Source organism: Sturnus vulgaris, chromosome 1 (genome assembly GCF_052056855.1).
Source record: "Sturnus vulgaris isolate bStuVul1 chromosome 1, bStuVul1.hap1, whole genome shotgun sequence".
NCBI classification, from domain to species: domain Eukaryota; kingdom Metazoa; phylum Chordata; class Aves; order Passeriformes; family Sturnidae; genus Sturnus; species Sturnus vulgaris.
The window spans coordinates 115,056,754-115,071,403 of record NC_142243.1 but is presented as its reverse complement, the minus strand read 5'-3'; the positions used below and the strand labels follow the sequence as shown (position 1 = coordinate 115,071,403).

Sequence of the window (14,650 nt, the reverse complement as noted above, 5' to 3'; positions counted from 1 at the left end):
CTATAGTTACACTACATCATGCAGAAAATCTGTATCACAGAGTGGCAGAATAAGCTGAGTTGGAAGGGATCCACAAGGATCATCAAGTCCGACTCCTGGCCCTGTGCAGGACCATCCCCAGAAGTCACACCACATACCTGAGAGCATTGTCCAAACATATCCTGAACCGTTATCAGGTGTGGTGCTGTCACCATCTCCCTGGGGAGCCTGTTCCAGTGCCTAGCCGCCCTTTGGGTGGAGAACTGACACAGCTTCAGGCCATTCCCTTGGGTCCTGTTACAGGGCACCAGAGAGAAGAGATCAGTGTCTCCCCCTCCTCTTCCCCTCACAAGGAAGTTGTAGTCTGCAGTAGGAAGAGAGCAGCGATAGCTAATATTGAGATGTTAAAAAAATATTTTGAAAACAGTTTGTCTTCAGTATTCTCCAGCAGGTTGTTCAGATGTGGGCATGTCATTCCTTCACCTGTTAGTGCAAGACACAATTGTTTCGGGTGCAGTTGCAGATCTCTCTCTCTGTTTATTATAGTTATTTAAAGAGAATTTTTGCTGTCCAATTATATTCTTGCTTTAAAATACTATGTATTATATACGTTATTATAATACAAGGTAAAGTATTTGAAGGGTGTGGAGGAGGAGCACTTTTCCCCCAGAAATGTAGTTGCTGTGTGAGACAGTAGTTCTTTTGAATGCATTTAGACCCTTCTTTTGTAAATGCTTTTATGCCTACTTAGGTATGTTTATGAGAAACAAAACTCCCTTCTGAGTTATTCTTAGTCAGCTTTGTGAATTGAATTGGCTTTATGCTAGCAGGGAGAGAAATACAGTATGATAAAAGCTACTGCAGACTTGCTAAGTCTAGTGGGCTCTAGTGGGGTTTATATGTACATATATATAAATCATAGTGTGTACAGGTTTCATGTGGATAATTTATATATAATATGTATATTATAAAGTAAAAATGGTAGATTTTGTATTTATGCATATATAGGAAAGTAGTTTGTTGTTAAAGTAGATTGCATGCTATTACTCTTCTTTGGACAAGTCACCTTAAATCTCTTTCATTGAATAGCATACTTGCTTACTTAAGCTGAACTTACATGTATAAACTGTGGTTTTATTTAGTATTGGGGTATTTATCTTAATGTTTTTCCTTTTTTTTTTTTTTAATCCATCTTAGTTGCTTCACAGTTTACAACGTTCCTGTCTGATGGAAGAAATGAAAGTTAGAGAGATATTTAATAAATTTTATGGGGAACTTGCTGCAAAAAGTAAAATTCCTGATACAGGTAGGCCTTAGGTTTTTCTTCCATTGTCCACCTGTACTCAGCACTGGTGAGACTGCACCTCGAATCCTGTGTTCAGTTCTGAACCCCTCACTACAAGAAGGACATAGAGGGGCTGGAGAGAGTCCAGAGAAGGGCAGCAGAGCTGGGGAAGGGTCTGGAGCACAAGTGTGATGAGGAGCAGCTGAAGGAGCTGGGGGTGTTCAGCCTGGAGAAAAGGAGGCTCAGGGAAGACCTTACTGCTTTCTACAACCACCTGAAAGGAGGCTGTAGCCAGGTGGGGGTTGGTCTCTTCTCCCAGGTAACAAGTGACAGGACAAGAGGAAATGACTTCAAGTTGCACCAGGGGAGGTTTAGAGTGGATATTAGGAACAATTTCTTCATGGAGAGGGCTGTCAGTCATTGGAAAAGGCTTCCAGGGAAGTGATGGAGTCACATTGCTGGACATGTTTACAAGATGTGTAAATGTGGCACCGGGGGACATGGTTCAGTGGTGAGACTTGACAGTGTTGGGCTAATGGTTGAACTTGATAATCTTAAAGGTCTGTTCCAACCTAAACGATTCTATGATTCTAAAGCTCTTTGTAATTTTATTCTAACCCTGGCTAGTGTTGTCCTCAAAGCTGCAGTTTTATTGTGATGGTTCCTGCATTGGTGGCCTCTAATGTGAGCTCATCCATTCTGCCTCGCCTGATTGTATTATTTATGGCATATTACTGTGAGCTCCGGTTTGGTCATTAGTTACTGCTAATTAGTTAGTTCAGCTAGTTACTGCTGAAATCTTGGCTTTACAGGTATACCCTTCATAAAACTTATGCCTGCATGGAATCCTTCAGTCTGAATTCAAGCCTAGAAATTTCAGCTAGATGTTGGCCTTAACAAGTGCTTCCTCAGTGTGGCCTTTAAATTAGTTTTCTGAGCCCTGTTTAAAAATAGTAAATGTGTTTAACTTACTGATGTGAGAAGAGGATGTATCTCACATTGTAGTATATAAATCTATATATGTGTGTGTGTGTAGATACATATAAAGATGTTTGCTCCACACTTTAGCCAGCAATTATATCATCAGGGTTGATTTTCTCATGGTTGCAAGTTAATAGGAATTGCACTGGAAATGTTGAAGTAATGATTTCAGTAATTAAGGTTTAACAATATTAAACATTGCTTTCTAGTATTGGAAAAGATTTATGAGCTTTTGGGAGTTTTGGGAGAAGTCCAGCCTAGTGACATGATTAACAACTCTGAAAAGCTGTTCCGAGCTTATCTGGGAGAGCTTAGAACACAGGTATGATTGGAATCTCTTTGCATCCTTTGGTTTTTTATTTTGACTTTTTTGTATTGCTTTGTTTTTTGGGTTGTTTTATTTTTCCTTTGAAGCGTATAGCGATGGCTTTTGGAATACTACTGTAGCTAGTACAATTTGTAGGGATCTAACTGGACAATCATAAATGCTTCCTGAAGGACTGTTCATGTTCTCTGGCTCTGAGGAGCTTTCAAAGTGAAAATTCAAGGCCATCAATAACAGCAAATTAACCATTTCACTGTGTGAAAAGATGGTGTGTGATGATCATTCCCCGAGAAATGTTAACTTGTCATGCACTGGTAGTTTCTGATTTGTTCTCTAATGGCTGCATAGTTCTTGCATGTGTGGTAAACATCACATTTGTGCTGAACTTTCATATATTCTGAATTTTTAAGTACTTTTAATACATTAGTGTATTTTATCTAAGTCTTGGTATGGTTGGTCTTGGTGAAATATTTCCATGCTTTTCAAATGATCTCTTGTGCTTCCCTCGAAATGATGTGGCACTTGGAGTAAAGATGTTTCTGTGGAGTTGTTTCATAGAGTTGGGTGCTGATATAACTATTAAGTTGAAATAAGTTATTTACCTACACTTCTAGGAACTGGGAAGCCTTGGTGTAAGTTTATCTTAGCTTGAGGGTATTTTATTCTTTTCAGATGACATCTGCTACAAGGGGACCCAAGCTACCTCTTGTAGCAGGATGTCTGAGGGGACTGGTTGCACTCATGTACAACTTCACCAAGTCCGTGAATGAAGGTATGTTCTTTTTCTTTGTGAAAGGCAGTGACACATTTTGATACAGTTTTACAGCCAGTTGCACATTTAATTATTACACAGCCAAAAAGTAGCACCATTTCTGTGTGTAAACTCAAAATTAAAATTTCCCTGTTAGTAGATGGTTTTTGCAAAATACACAGTCCTTGTAATCTGTCTAGGTGTGAAATGGCTTCATCAGTGTTTTTCTATATGTAAATCTTGGAAGTGCAATTTTCTGACTACATATTGGGCAACTGTGAGGGCCACGTTGAAGCTTGAATGCAGTTTGTATGGAGTTGTGTTTCTCTTAAGAGTCAACACGGGTATTCAGAAAAAATCAGCTAATATAGATGTACATTTTTTTTCAAATTTAAGAGTATTATAGGAAATCTCTTAAGTCTCTTAAAGTGAGATATATAAGGCTTTCCAATACCACTTCTTCATACCAAGCTTTGATAAAAATATCTTAGTCTTCACTCTGCCTCCTGTATGAGTAGTGAAATACTCACTATTGGATGGTTTCACAGATCCTCAGACTGCAAAGGAGATTTTTGATTTTGCAATGAAGGCAATCAACCCACAGGTAAATCTGCTGCATGTTAATTGTTCTGCATAAACAAATTAGCCCTGGCAAAGAGTAAATCACAGTGACAAACCTTTTCTGGTATTACAGATTGATCAGAAACGATATGCAGTACCTCTAGGTAAGATGTAAACTATTTCCATTCATGCTGAAGTGGATACTGTCCTTTGTCTGGAATTGTTTATTCTTTACTGAATGTGTTCAGATGTCTCTAGTCTTTAATATTCTAAGCTGGTTGGAGGAAAGCTGCTGTACTTCAAATTGGAATATAGAGTTTAATGTGTATTTGGTTAAACTAGTCTAGATCTAATAACCTCACAAATAGCAGCATTGTACTTGATGCCATTTATCCCTCTGGAGTAGTACAAAACTAATGTGAGAAAGGAATGATAGAAATAAGAGGAGTGTAGTTAATTAGGGGAAAAGGGGTGACAGTGGATTGAGTTAAAAGAAAAAACAAGGAGTGAAGTCTCACTGGAAGAAGGAGAAAAAGAATGGGGGGAAGATCAGAAGGTGAGAAATTGGCCTGTGAAATGTGAGTGGCTTATGCAGAAATTGCAAAAATGCAAGGTTTGAGTATTAGGCTCATGGTAACTGTGAGGGATAAAACCCTCTTTATAGATAGTCTACCCTCCCCCCAGTTAATTCATTAGGGATCTTGAAATTCTATTTATGCTTACCTGGAATAGTGAAATTATCTATAATCTGAATTCTGTATTTGTCTGCATCACAGTTTGGCAGAGGAGGGGACTTGTGCATGTGTCCTGACAACAGAAACCAGATCCTTCTGAATTGTGCAATCAAGTATTTTTATTTATAACCACTGAAGACCCCTTTTTTGTCAATATTAATGTAAATTACATCTGAACACAGTTGTGCATTCCATAATATTGTACATTTAAGAAGAGGATTTTGGAAGGTTGTTTTTATCCTTAAGTTCTTAATATCTGGATGCTGATACTATAGAGTATCAGCAGAGGTTAGAGGAATACATTTTATAGTCTCCAGTCATGGTGGGTCTGCCTACCTAAAGTCCTAAAGTGTACTTTCCCAGTCTGGGCTGGTTGTGTAAAATGTTATGTAAGTCTAATTTTTAATGAGAATTGTTTTTAAATTGCAGCTGGGTTACAGTTGTTCATGTGGCACTCTGCTCAGTTTGGAGCCTTGCTCATGGACAACTATGTGTACCTCTATGAAGTGTTTTGCAAATGGTGTGGCCACACACATCAGGAGCTGAAGAAAGCCAGTTATTCTGCACTAGATTCATTCATCAAGCAGGTGTGGTAACTTCACTGGAATCTCAAAATCTAAAGCAAAATTAAATTTCTTGAAACAGTGGGAATATTTGATGCTTGGAAATTCAATGAATCTAATTAATAATTACATAGTTTGAAGTGCTTTGTATTACAAGCTGTGTATCTTCTAAGACTAACTAGTTTTTTGTGAATGCTGGAATGTTTATATCTGTTTTACAGATTTCTTTAATGGTGGCTAAAGATGCAGAGCTACACAAGAGCAAGTTGCAGTTCTTCATGGAGCAGTTCTATGGAATCATCAGGAGGATGGATTCGACCAGCAAAGAATTGTCCATCGCCATTCGCGGATACGGGCTTTTTGCAGCAGTAGGTGCAAAGGAGTTATTCTGATGAAGGAGCTTCCTGAAAGCATGTAAAGCTGGGATTCACATACCATACATTTTACAATTTTACACAGCTCTTTTAATAGGGAATGCTCCCGTTTCTGGACTAAGTGTTTGATTTAATTAATAACACTGTAAAATACCTTTTGGATGAAAATTTTAAAAATATATACTGAATTTAGTGGGTGCTCTTGCATAATTGGGTTGTAGTTTTTGTTACTTCTTGTGCACAAGTTCTGAAGTGGAAAAACAGGAGCTTCATATACAGCTGTCACAAAACTTCAGGATGTGCTTAATTGCTTAGGTACAGGCAATACCTTGTTATCTCCCTCAGCATTTAAATGGTAGAATCCAGGCTTCACTCTCAAAGTAGTTCAGAGATTCTTACAGAGCTCACTCAAACAGCTGATTGCAGGACAGTAGGAGGTGATTTGTGAAAAAACCACAAAGTAAAATACAACAAGAAACAACAAATGCTTACATACCAGTGTGGATGGCAGGTATGTTTGTCAGGAAGCACCATTAGGAACAAACTTCCGATTTCTGTCAGCCATCAATTAGAGTGAGAGTATAACAATGAAGTTGAAGTTCAATAAAGAAAGGGTGGTATTTATATATTTGCCCACAACTTTTATATATTAAAGTTCTAGACTGGTTATTTTTTTTTGACTCTCAAAGCAAAAATTAGGTTAAATGATCTCAGAGATTATTTAAAGAAGTTTTTAGGAATTGCAACAGAATAGCTGGTTATTAGCTGAATCCTCTTCTTGTTACCTTTTGAGTAGAGTGCATTTGTTTCTAGAATTTTCCATGTTCTTTGTTCAAACCTAGTCTTCCTCTTCTGTGAAATGAGGTAGAAAGGAATTGAGTTCAAGGCATTGGTTGCAGAAAAAATTAAGTGTTTCAAATTACACAGTTGAAAGAACCCTATTAAAAACATCTGTTATGGAACACAAGAACCTAAAATTGCATAATGTGAATACAGAGATAGGATAATACTGCAAATTTTAACAAGTTTAATGCTCCAGTACTTATAAATTGCTAATATTTTAAGACGCATTAATAGTTGTTACTGTGTTTAAGTTAAATCTTGGCCAGGCATACTGGATTGTGAGGAAGTAAGAGTCTTGATGCTGCTGCAAGTTGTGACTGTAGCACTGAACTTGTGTTCATGCTTAGTTCAGTTTCAAGGCAGGATATTTCTTTAATTGCTGATATAATCTTAAAATAATACTTGGAAGTTCTGCAAGTGATAAATGGATAGTCTTAATTTTGCCAGCATGTTTTTAGACAGACTATATTCAACCTTTAGGCTAACAGCCATATTTCACTGTTATATAGATCAGTCCATTATTCTCCATGGTCAGTTCCCTACCACAGTTCTTCCCTTGACCTGATTCCTGTCCACAAAGACTGGTTTTTGACCTAGTTCATGCTGTGATTTACAAATAATTCTATAGATATTTGTAAGCTTTGTTACAAACCTTCTGTTACTCTTTGGGATAGTTTCCACTTGTCTATTAGTTTAGGGATAGTCTTTATAGGCTCTGTTTGTACAGGACCTATAACAATAAAAGTTCAGAATTTGGACTGCTTGATTAAGTGTTTAATAGTAGTAACCTGTCAGTGATAATCAGTTAAGCTACATTAAGGCAATCCACTTATTACTTTAATGCAGCTAATTCAAAATATAAGTGAATCTAAGCCATAATCCATAATGCCATATTTAAGATAGTTACAGGCAAACTCCCATGTTTTTCAGGCTGAATATGAATTCATGTCACTGAAAGTTCAAGTACTTTTACAGTAAGTTACACTGCATTAGTGAACTATTCTTATAGTCCATGTCAGGTATTGTGTTTCTCATGCGTGGAGTGAGTACTTGGAGTTCACTTGTTCAGATGTATTGAGTTTCTGGAAAAACTTAAGATATTATTCTTGTTATGGTTCAGTGAAGATGTGGCTGGGTTTTAGTGCTGCAGCATGCATTTATTTGCTCAGCTCTACAAAATTGCCAAACCAGGTTTTTATTTTCTCTCTGTAAGCCCTGTAAAGCTATACATTCTGAGGATGTGGATAACATGTATGTGGAACTCCTTCAGCGTTGTAAGCAAATGTTCCTCACAGAAGCAGAAACAATAGATGACCATCTGTATCAGCTACCAAGTTTCCTCCAGTCCATTGCAAGCGTGATATTCCATATAGATACAGTAAGTGGAGTATTTAAAGTACCATCCAATACTTTTATGCAGTTGTAGATGTGTGAGGAGATAATAGCTGTGAACCTACCTGTAGTAAAAGGTGTTTGTTTAATTGAAATGTGATGACATCTAGCCCCTAGGGGATGGGAAGAATATAAGGAAAATGCTCTAATGAATTTTATTTGAATAAAGAAAATGCACTGAATATGCTAAATAGGATGCTACAGTGCATTGAAATGGAAACCATGAGAGGCAAATGCGAATATGTTTTTATTTATTTTATGTTGTTTATTTGGAATTAGTCATAACCTTTTTGTGTTTATACCACTCGGCTGCTGCTTTGTCTTTTGATAGTTAGCATGTTCTCTGAGATACTTTGATTCTGCTATGATGTTATGCTGTCTGTTTAAATGAGGGCTTTCTGAGTCTTATCTGGAGCTGTGATGTAAGATTGGGGCATACATTTTGTTTTCTGATGGTTATGGATAAACAGATTATCATGGTATTACTGTTGTTTAATTAAATTGGTACTTTTCTAATAAGCTTAAAACTATATTGACTGAAGCACTAATCTGTTCAGGAGCTGCTTTCCATAATGTGGTCCAGGAAACTTTCTTACTCTGTTTGTTTAGTTTTATCTGGGGAGGATTTTGTTGCTGTTGTTGCTTTCTGTTTGTTTCTTCGGGGTTTTTGTATGTCTAGGATGAATTCACTTGCTAAGTCTCTTCTTGTTCGCAGAGCAGATCATGATAGAAGCTCTTGTAACAAAGTAACATGCTGAAATAATTTTACATAGTTTGCATAATGGATGTTTTGTTTTTCTTTATTCTAGATTCCTGAGGTATACACGCCAGTTCTTGAACATCTCGTTGTGCTGCAGATCAGCAACTTTCCACAGTACAGTGAGAAAATGCAGCCGGTCTGTTGCAGATCTATAATAAAGGTGTTTCTGTCTCTCTCAGGAAAAGGTCCTGTTCTCTGGAGCTTTATTAGCACTGTGGGTGAGTCTGTGATATTAGCTTCATTGGAGTTTTTTGGGATTGTGGTGTTTTTTAATCTTTGTTTTTTGTTTTTTTTTCTCCCATATTGCTTAACTGATTCTAGGAGAGGAATGTGGAATAGCCATTCAGGATCAAAAACGAAGCTTGTTCTGTTCTCTGATAATGGAGGTTGAGTGTTTTCATGGTGGTATTTTTTCAATATCCACTGTTCAATAACTTCAGGAATACATTTAACAATCATTTTGGATAATAAAGCGGGTATGATTTAGGCCAGGACAATACATGTTTGTGATAAGACTTGCATTCCTGGTCTGAAGAATTATGGGAAGAAAGGGATGTCATAGAAGTGTACAAAAATCTGTTCAATGTCCTTTCAGTTACCCCTACAAAATAGTAGAGAAAATAAGGGTAAGTGTTATCTCCATTAGAAATGCAATTTTTTTTATGCTCTGAAACTTTTACATAGTAAAATTCCAAATATGAAGTTAGTCAGGTATACTTCTGTGAATGTAATACTGAATGTGTCAGCATTGGTAACTGGCAGTTCTAGTAGTCTCAAGCACGCTGACATTTCTTTTCAATGATTTTCATAAATTATTTTTTATTTCTTTCAACTTTTTATCGTGGCTTTTCTCTGTTGCTGGGGCATTTTCATTGTTTCCCATGTTCCTGAGTTAGGAAGTGATACACCCAAGTACCATGTTGGTCCTAAGTCCATGAAAATCATTGAGGGTTGTTGCCTTTTCAGTAAGGACATTATGGGTGATGCCTTGGTCGTCATTCATAATCAGGAAAAAGTCAAAGCAGTACTGAGAAAAAGTAGTAAGAAGCAAGTTCAGTATCAGTTACCTGTGGAACATCCTGGAGTCAAGGTTTGGATTTGGGCTATTTTGTCCTTAAAGGAAAATATCTGTGTTCTTTTGCCTCTCTTACCATGACAGAATGTAGAAAACTGATTTGTTTCATTGTTAATGTAATGAGCGATATGAATGCCGTGCTTTTTAAATCTATTCAGGCAATTTGGTTTTTTGTTTCTTTCAGTGCATCAGGGATTAATCAGAATTTTCTCCAAGCCAATCACATTTTCAAAGGTAAAATAACTATTTAAACATATTTGTTTCATTTAGATTCCTAGAGTGCACCTTCCATTCCAGGTCTTGACAACCTAACCTGGCAAACAAGGGAAGGCCCAAAGAAGCACAAATAGTACTATCCATTTTGTTTAGTCCATTAATGTTATAAGTTATTGGCTCATTTGCTCTTAGTCTCTCGTCCCCACCTCTGCTCAGCACAGTGTGGATATGCCTCTTATGCTGAACAAAGAAAATGATAGGAAATAGACTTAGACTTGGTCAGGTTGTCTGTTATAAAATAGGTTGTAATTAAAGTCATCTAGCTTTCTTCCAGGTTAAATTTTGGGCATTTTAAACATTACTGAATGCTTGTGTTAAACAAGGATATTAAAGCTTTTTAGTCCTGTGCAGCAGAATAACTATAGAATTTCTCAAACAACTGAGCACTAGGAGAACAACCTTAAAGGTTTTTGTTTTTCTGAAAGGAAGTGGTTGTTTTGTGCTCTTTTCAAATTGATGGAGAAAGCTAAACATTAAATGTTTCTTCCTGCATCAGTAATGTTATATTGTGTTGCATGGTCAGGTAGTTCCACAGGCAGTTGTCCTGGGATTTGACTGAGATGGAGTTAATTTTTCCTATAGCAGCACTCATGGAGCTGTGCTTGTATTTGTAACTGGAAATGTGTTGATAACACGCCAGTATTTTGGCTACTGCTGAGCAGCGCTGGCGCAGCATCAAGGCTGGTTCTCCAGAATTTTCCCCTCACCAATAGGCTGGAGGGGCAAGATCTTGGGAGGGGACAGAGCCAGGACAGCTGACCCAAACTGACCCAAGGGTTATTCCATGCCATGTGGTGTCTGGCCAGCAATAAAAGCTGGCAGAGGGGAGGAGGTGGGTGGCATTGATTAAGGTGTTTGTCTTCTGGAACTTCTGTTCCACGTACTAAAACCCTGCTTCCTAGAAAGTGGCTGGACATTGCCTGCTGATGGGAAGTAGAGAATAAAGCTTTTGGTATCCTTTGCTACCAAACTGCTTTTATCTTGACGCATGAATTTTTTTCCATCTTATTTTCCCCTTCCTGGTGAGGAGGAGAGTGGTAGAACGGCCTGGTGGGTACCTGCCATGCACCCAGGATCAAACCACCCGAGCAATGTGTCTGACAAATATTGTGTCCCTTCAGGATCTTTTTGGAAAAGAAACTTCCGGATCAGAAGAAGCCTTTGAAGCTGGAGAAGCTGGGACACGAAGATCAAAAGTACCAACTTATAAGGACTATCTGTACCTCTTTAGAAGTCTACTGGGCTGTGACACAATAAAGGTAAAGCATAGTTAACATGGAAATAGAAAATGAAACTGAAAGTGAAACATGATCCTGTCCTCTTATAGCTGCTTTTCTAATCTCGGATTTTTTCCAAATGTCATGCTGTAGGGGGACTGTTTTCTGGTTTTAGTTCGATTTTATGGCTGATAAATTAATTAAATAGGGATTAATTTATGCTTTCATAGCTGAGAAACACCTAAAATTGGATTTTCTGGATCATTTAAATGTTAGTTTGTAAATTAAAGAAATAATTTTCGTTTGTGTTTTGAAATACGAACATTTTTTTTGTCCTACAAAGGAATGTGTTTTTGAAGATGCAGACTTTCTTGCTGAAAATGCACAGCTGCAATCCCTGAGTCGCATCCTGTATAATGAATTTATAAAATCTATTTTGAAGATTATTGAGAAATTGGACCTGACTCTTCAGAAACTGGATGTGAGCGAACAGGTGAGACCTGAAGACCTATCCATTAGCTCCTGCTGTTGTAGGGGAACCAAAATCATAACCCTTGTTTTGTTTACATTATGCCTAGATAGCACCCTTAGTGTCCTTGAAGTAACGTCTATCCTAGATAAAATGTTTTGCGTAATATTTCTGCATTTTGCATTGCAGTGTTAGGAGATGGAAACATCAGAATCAATAGAAGTTCACAGAATCTGTTCCATTAGATTTTCTACTCTGGAATCTACTGTTTTTCATTTTCCAACTGGCTTTCTCCTTAGAAGCAGGCATCTCTTATATTTCCTTTTTATCACTGATGTGTCAACTATTAGTCCTTCATCTGTCAGAGTACCTAGTAACAGCAAAAAGACAGACTGTTAATGTGGCAAAAAAAAGTGTAAAAGTTTTCTGTGTTGTCACAGATTCAGTGTTCTTTCTTCAATATTTATTTTCAGGATGAAAATGCAGGTGACAGTGCTTTGGTTGGGCCTTCTTCTGACCCTGCTTCAAACCTTCAGCCAACAAAGCCAATCGATTTTATTGCCTTTATAAATCTTGTGGAATTCTGCAGGTATTGATATGTTTTTATGTAATTTGAAAGTTACAAAGTGGTTGGAAGAAGTTTGAGGTGAAATGCGTTTAAGATGCTTTTTTTCTAAGTTAGTTTGATAGATCATACTTAAATGCACAAGATGATTAGAAGGGAGACAGTGAGGGTTATTCAGATACCTGGGCTATAGGTAAACACATTAAAGCTCATCAGCTGAGTTTTGTTTAAAGAGTACAAGAGACATTCATTAGCATTCATTAGCATTATTTGGGTGTAGTTGTCTTTCATTATATGTTGTAACTTTTAGTGTTATCCTGACCATGTATCATAAGTACTTAAGAGACAAGAGATTCATAGACTAGTAAGAGCCATTAAGTGAAAGGTACAGCATTAGTTGTCTGTGGAGGTCCAGTAATGAAATGTGATATATGAGGATGTGTGTTTGTATAAATTCAATAATGACATATAATAAGGCATAAATGGCTTTGCCTTCTAAAGCAAAATGAAAATCTTCCTGTGCTTGACTCAGAAGGCAGCATGCATTTATTCTGTCTTTGGAGCTGCTCTGTTGCAGCAATATTTCTTTCATGTGCTGAGAGGAAAGTTTCTCAAAAATAAAACATTGTATGTGATTACTTTTTTCTCTTTTTTTTCTCCTGTTTTTTCTGTGCATTGGTTTTAGAGAGATACTTCTGGAGAAACATGTGGAATACTTTCACCCTTGGGTATATTCCTTTGGTTATGAGCTTATTATACATTCAACAAGACTGCCTCTTATTAGTGGATTCTACAAGCTGCTCTCAGTTACAATGAAAATTGCCAAGAGGATAAAATACTTCGAGGTGAGATCTTTTACCCAGTGGAGGGGTAACGTATTAGTGACTGTGTCAGTCTTTATGTATAGTATTTTATTCCCTATGGAAAATAGTTCATTGAAACTGTTACTGGATTGTTTCAAATGTTTATAGCTTCCATAATTAGAAGTGCATTTAAAGTCAAAATTTAGACTAGAAGCCCAGTTTCTGAAGAGACAATATCCATGTGTAACCATAGAATTACTAATGTTGGAAGGGACCTCTGGAATTCATCCAGTCAAATCACTCTGCCAAGATAGTGTCACCCAGAGTAGGTGGCACAGCAACTCGTCAAGGTGGGTTTGGAATATCTTCAGAGAGGGAGAATACAACCTCCCTGAACAGCATGTTCCAGTGCTCTTCCACCTTCCATGCTCTTTCCAAAATCCTGAGCTGGGTGAACAGAGATGGGATGCAATGTAAGTGATATAAAAGATATTTTGGATAGAAACAATCTAACCAGAACAGCTGAGTCACGTATGGGTTAATTACTCAACTTCTGTGGTGTACTCCTATTCCACTCACTGATTTCCACAAGGAAAAAATGCCCCATTGGTGGATGCACCAGCTGTGGTTTGGAAGCTATTGGACTAAAACATGTGGGTGTGTAGCCCAACACAGAGCCCAGAGCTGTGTCTGCCACTGGTGCTGGTGGCACCAAGTGAAGCACGTTTGGAAACACATTGGTGTAGTTGCTTGTACTGTGGACACTGTTGTGAACTGTTTTCTTACTATACCAGCATTCTTGCCACATGGATGTCCACTGTTAGGGAAGTTTGGGTTTTTATGATTTGTTGCATGAGCAGAGAAAATTAAACCATTGAAAAGTTACTTTGCAGTCAATATCTATTGTTTATTTGCATAATATTTAATATATTCAAAAAAATGGACCCTCAGTGAACCCATATTGATGTTAATTTCTAAAGATCAAAGATTCATTTGAAGTGTTCACTGACACCAGTTTCATATTGGACAGTATGATGTTTGTATTCTGAGTTGAACTTGTGGTTCATATATGTACTATGTGCTTTTTAATAGTATTGACTTGTGGTTTCTGTTTGGTAGGGTGTCAGTCCAAGGAGCCTCAGAAGATGTCCTGAAGACCCAGAAAAGAGCTCTTGCTTTGCACTCTTTGTAAAGTTTGGAAAAGAGGTAAGGAGTTTTGCTCTCTAACTTTCTTAGTCTGAATATAAACATATCTGATTCAATCAAAATTTTATCTTCTGAGGAATCTTACATATACAGTAGAAGTATTCTTCCTTTCTGAGCTGTGCAACATAGTGGCGTTTTAAGATCTTTTTCTGTCTGTTTTTTACTTAATATCAGAAGAGTTGTATTGGTCACCAGTTCATATACAACGGAGAAATAACAGTATAAATACTTCTGGTAACTGTCTGCAAATGAATGACATTCCAGTATTGGTTTTGGCTTGTTTATTTTAAATGGGTATTGATACAGTTAAGTCAAGATTTCAAAAGGTTTATGTTTGTTCTCGATCTATTTATCTGAATTTTAGGTTGCAGCAAAAATGAAACAGTATAAAGATGAGTTGTTGGCATCTTGTCTGATTTTTTTGCTCTCTTTACCACATGACATCATCATGCTTGATATCAAAGCATATATTCCTGCACTGCAGGTGAGTC

General features: G+C 37.3%; 1 protein-coding gene across 2 annotated transcripts in view; it reads left to right on the top strand.

The window, feature by feature from the left end:
• The window catches only part of PRKDC (protein kinase, DNA-activated, catalytic subunit), an 81,148-nt gene that overhangs the window by 1,844 nt on the left and 64,654 nt on the right, over positions 1 to 14,650 (top strand). For both annotated transcript variants that reach the window (XM_014874316.2, XM_088174745.1), the window contains exons 5-20: positions 1,177 to 1,285; positions 2,455 to 2,567; positions 3,243 to 3,342; positions 3,870 to 3,925; positions 4,016 to 4,046; positions 5,046 to 5,203; positions 5,401 to 5,547; positions 7,610 to 7,774; positions 8,598 to 8,766; positions 9,808 to 9,857; positions 11,021 to 11,158; positions 11,460 to 11,609; positions 12,059 to 12,174; positions 12,836 to 12,995; positions 14,073 to 14,159; positions 14,524 to 14,643. In XM_014874316.2, coding sequence (XP_014729802.2) covers positions 1,177 to 1,285; positions 2,455 to 2,567; positions 3,243 to 3,342; positions 3,870 to 3,925; positions 4,016 to 4,046; positions 5,046 to 5,203; positions 5,401 to 5,547; positions 7,610 to 7,774; positions 8,598 to 8,766; positions 9,808 to 9,857; positions 11,021 to 11,158; positions 11,460 to 11,609; positions 12,059 to 12,174; positions 12,836 to 12,995; positions 14,073 to 14,159; positions 14,524 to 14,643 — 1,869 coding nt within the window. The remainder of the gene's footprint in view (positions 1 to 1,176; positions 1,286 to 2,454; positions 2,568 to 3,242; positions 3,343 to 3,869; positions 3,926 to 4,015; positions 4,047 to 5,045; positions 5,204 to 5,400; positions 5,548 to 7,609; positions 7,775 to 8,597; positions 8,767 to 9,807; positions 9,858 to 11,020; positions 11,159 to 11,459; positions 11,610 to 12,058; positions 12,175 to 12,835; positions 12,996 to 14,072; positions 14,160 to 14,523; positions 14,644 to 14,650) is intronic.